The sequence below is a fragment of the Eutrema salsugineum genome, unplaced genomic scaffold, assembly GCF_000478725.1.
Source record: "Eutrema salsugineum unplaced genomic scaffold, Eutsalg1_0 scaffold_22, whole genome shotgun sequence".
Taxonomy (NCBI): Eukaryota; Viridiplantae; Streptophyta; class Magnoliopsida; order Brassicales; family Brassicaceae; genus Eutrema; species Eutrema salsugineum.
Genome location: NW_006256812.1, coordinates 1,867,809 through 1,871,097, shown reverse-complemented (window position 1 = coordinate 1,871,097; position 3,289 = coordinate 1,867,809). Strand labels below are relative to the sequence as shown.

General features: G+C 37.3%; 1 protein-coding gene across 1 annotated transcript; it reads left to right on the top strand.

Moving 5' to 3' along the window:
• Window positions 1-1,389: 1,389 nt before the first annotated feature.
• On the top strand, window positions 1,390-2,532 carry LOC18015792. The gene is made up of 2 exons (XM_006397949.2): window positions 1,390-1,506; window positions 2,080-2,532. The coding sequence occupies exons 1-2, from the start codon at window positions 1,393-1,395 to the stop codon at window positions 2,530-2,532; spliced, it is 567 nt and encodes a 188-aa protein (XP_006398012.1). The 5' UTR covers window positions 1,390-1,392.
• The last annotated feature ends 757 nt before the right edge of the window (window positions 2,533-3,289 follow it).

Genomic DNA, 3,289 nt, shown 5'->3' with positions numbered 1-3,289 from the left:
TTTTTGTGTTTGGGCAAAACCTAATGATTAATTCAGATGCAAGATAAACCATCAGTTTTGGGGGAAGGAAAAAAAACATACGACAAAGTCTACAATGAAACTGAAATCTCAAGCTAATCACTGCTCATATTATCCTTTTATCCACAATTTATTTTCAAATCTTTTTTTGACCATGTTTTCGTAGGCTCTAGACAAGGGGTTTCACCGAAATGCCACTTGTGTGTTAATGGTTGTGTTCAAATGACAAACTTTTTATCATGTAAAATGTTCTCAAGTGTATGATTAATATCCGCCAATGTGAGATATAATCTTATTCGTTTTCCAAAGCAACAGAGACTATTTGAATAGTAGCGGAGAAGGAACATTCGCAGAAATGAGTGAGATAAAAGTGAAAGTTAATACTAACCAACTTTTCTATTAAAACGTTTTAATAATCAAAGAAAAGTTTCCCTAAACCCTAAACCCTAAACCCTAAACCCTAAACCCTAAACCCTAAACCCTAAACCCTAAACCCTAAACCCTAAACCCTAAACCCTAAACCCTAAACCCTAAACCCTAAGCCCTAAGCCATGCGCCCTAAGTCCTGCGCCCTAAGCCTTGCGCCCTAAGCCCTGCGTCCTAAGCCCTGCGCTCTAACCCTGCGCCCTAACCCTGCGCCCTAACCCTATGCCCCTGCAATCTAACTGAAGCCTTAAATTTTGCCCCTGCAATCTAACTGAAAGCGTTAAATTTTTTAATGTTAATTTCCATGTTTTCACAGTGAACTCAATGGTTTCGTTTTCTTGTGAATGAGTACTCTTCAGTATGTTAGGGATGTCAGTAATGGAACTTGTTCTGAACACGAGACGAAAAGCATACGTTTGTGACAAAATCTAGTTTCTGTGCGTCTCCCTGACATTCCACTAAATGCAATTTGTTTATTTAGTCTACTTCACAGTCACTCAGTTTCGGCTTTGATTTGAATATTGGTAGTATATTGGAGTGGCCATCGGTTATCAGGTCGTCGTGGAGTGGCCATCTCTCTCCTTCCTTCTTCTCTACTTTCTTAGGTATTTCCCGTCTCTGTTTCTTTCTCCTCTCAGCTTTGCATTTCCAAAGCCTGTAAATTTGATAACTTTCTGGAAATTAGAAATTACATACTCTCGTTACTTATTCTTGTAATGGATTCTATGTCTTTATATTGTTATTGAGAGGAGTCAAGTTTTCATAGCTCTCAATTACTCAATGGTTTCGTTTTCTTGTGAATGAGTACTCTTCAGTATGTTAGGGGTGTCAGTAATGGAACTTGTTCTGAACACGAGACTAAAAGCATACGTTTGTGACAAAATCTAGTTTCTGTGCGTCTCCCTGACATTCCACTAAATGTAATTTCTGTAGGTTGGTGCAGATATAATGTTGAAGCAAGTGGTTGGCAAGTACTCGATAGGTAAAGCAATCTATGGAAGTAACAGAGCAAAGCTTAGACCTTTCTTGTGCCAAACCAATTGTGGATTTCACAATGGGCGGGTACGCCATCATCCTTCCACTTTGATTACTTGAGCGTGTAATTTTATCTGTTACGAGAATTAGTGGATCAAGTGTGTTCGTTCGAGTCGGATGTGTACAGCCTTGTCCCTGTTTGTTTGAAATCTTGTAACTAGATCTGCTTGGAAAATGGTTTTCAAATTTGTTTCTGTTGTCGTCTAACTCGGCTTATCAAACCACTCTCTTTAGCTTTCTTAGTGCTGTTTGCTAACTGAAGTTTTGATGGATTGTATGAGCAGAACTCATAATAGTTGCAAGCTGAGTTTTTTTTAATGTAGCTCATAAATGCAAGTGACTCATTTGTTCTACCTGTCTTTACTTTGTTGGTCATTGATACAGACATTTGTTTGGCCGTTTAGGTTAGTCAATATGCAATGGCTACATGAATTTTAATGCAATTTGTTTATTTAGTCTACTTCACAGTCACTCAGTTTCGGCTTTGATTTGAATATTGGTAGTATATTGGGTCTTTGTTAAAGCTATTTACTGTTTATGGTTTTTTTGCTATCTGTTTCTACTTTCTAATTTGGCTTGGCTTTTTGCAATTATTGACAGACTGCTCTTGCTCCGAGAAGCTTCTTTGGTGTGGAAGACTACGTGGATGATGACACGAGCCGACCATACACATACCAAAAAGAGAAAAAATCGAAGAATCCAGACAAGCATGTCTCCTTTAAGCAACGGACAGTCGCATACATGGAGCCGTTCACACTCGATGTCTTCATCTCAAAACTTTTTGTTTCGGCATCTCTGACTCACCGTGTCACATGTAAGCAAGTTGCGGTTGCGGGAACAAACTCTAAAGACGTAAAAGCGGTTTTGAGGTCAAGATGCGATATCCCAGCATGTATGTCCATAGGGAGGATCTTGTCTGAACGTGCGAAAGAGGCTGATGTGTACACAGCTTCTTATACGCCGCGAGACCAAGACAAGTTTGAAGGCAAAATCAGAGCTGTTGTCCAGTCCCTTATTGATAACGGAATTGATGTCAAAATTTATCTCGATTAGAAACGATATGTTTGGTTTAAGGTTTGATTTCGTTTTTTTGTGTTTGGGCAAAACCTAATGATTAATTCAGATGCAAGATAAACCATCAGTTTTGGGGGAAGGAAAAAAAACATACGACAAAGTCTACAATGAAACTGAAATCTCAAGCTAATCACTGCTCATATTATCCTTTTATCCACAATTTATTTTCAAATCTTTTTTTGACCATGTTTTCGTAGGCTCTAGACAAGGGGTTTCACCGAAATGCCACTTGTGTGTTAATGGTTGTGTTCAAATGACAAACTTTTTATCATGTAAAATGTTCTCAAGTGTATGATTAATATCCGCCAATGTGAGATATAATCTTATTCGTTTTCCAAAGCAACAGAGACTATTTGAATAGTAGCGGAGAAGGAACATTCGCAGAAATGAGTGAGATAAAAGTGAAAGTTAATACTAACCAACTTTTCTATTAAAACGTTTTAATAATCAAAGAAAAGTTTCCTTAAACTTAAATCCGCGTTGTTAATCAAACAGATTAGTAACTGACCAATCCCCGTTGTTGTTAATTAAACTTTTTACTTTTTTTTTTTTAAGAAACCCTTCTCTTTCCTAGCAAGATCATCATATGAAAAACTAACTTTTTTTTGTTTTTTAAGGTATAACCTGCGTCGATTATATAAAATATAACCTGCATTGTGAAATTTGGGAATTTGGGTTAATCTGAATTGTGAAGAAACTATCGTGTAAAGAGAGAAAGAGAAAGAGAGAATGGAAA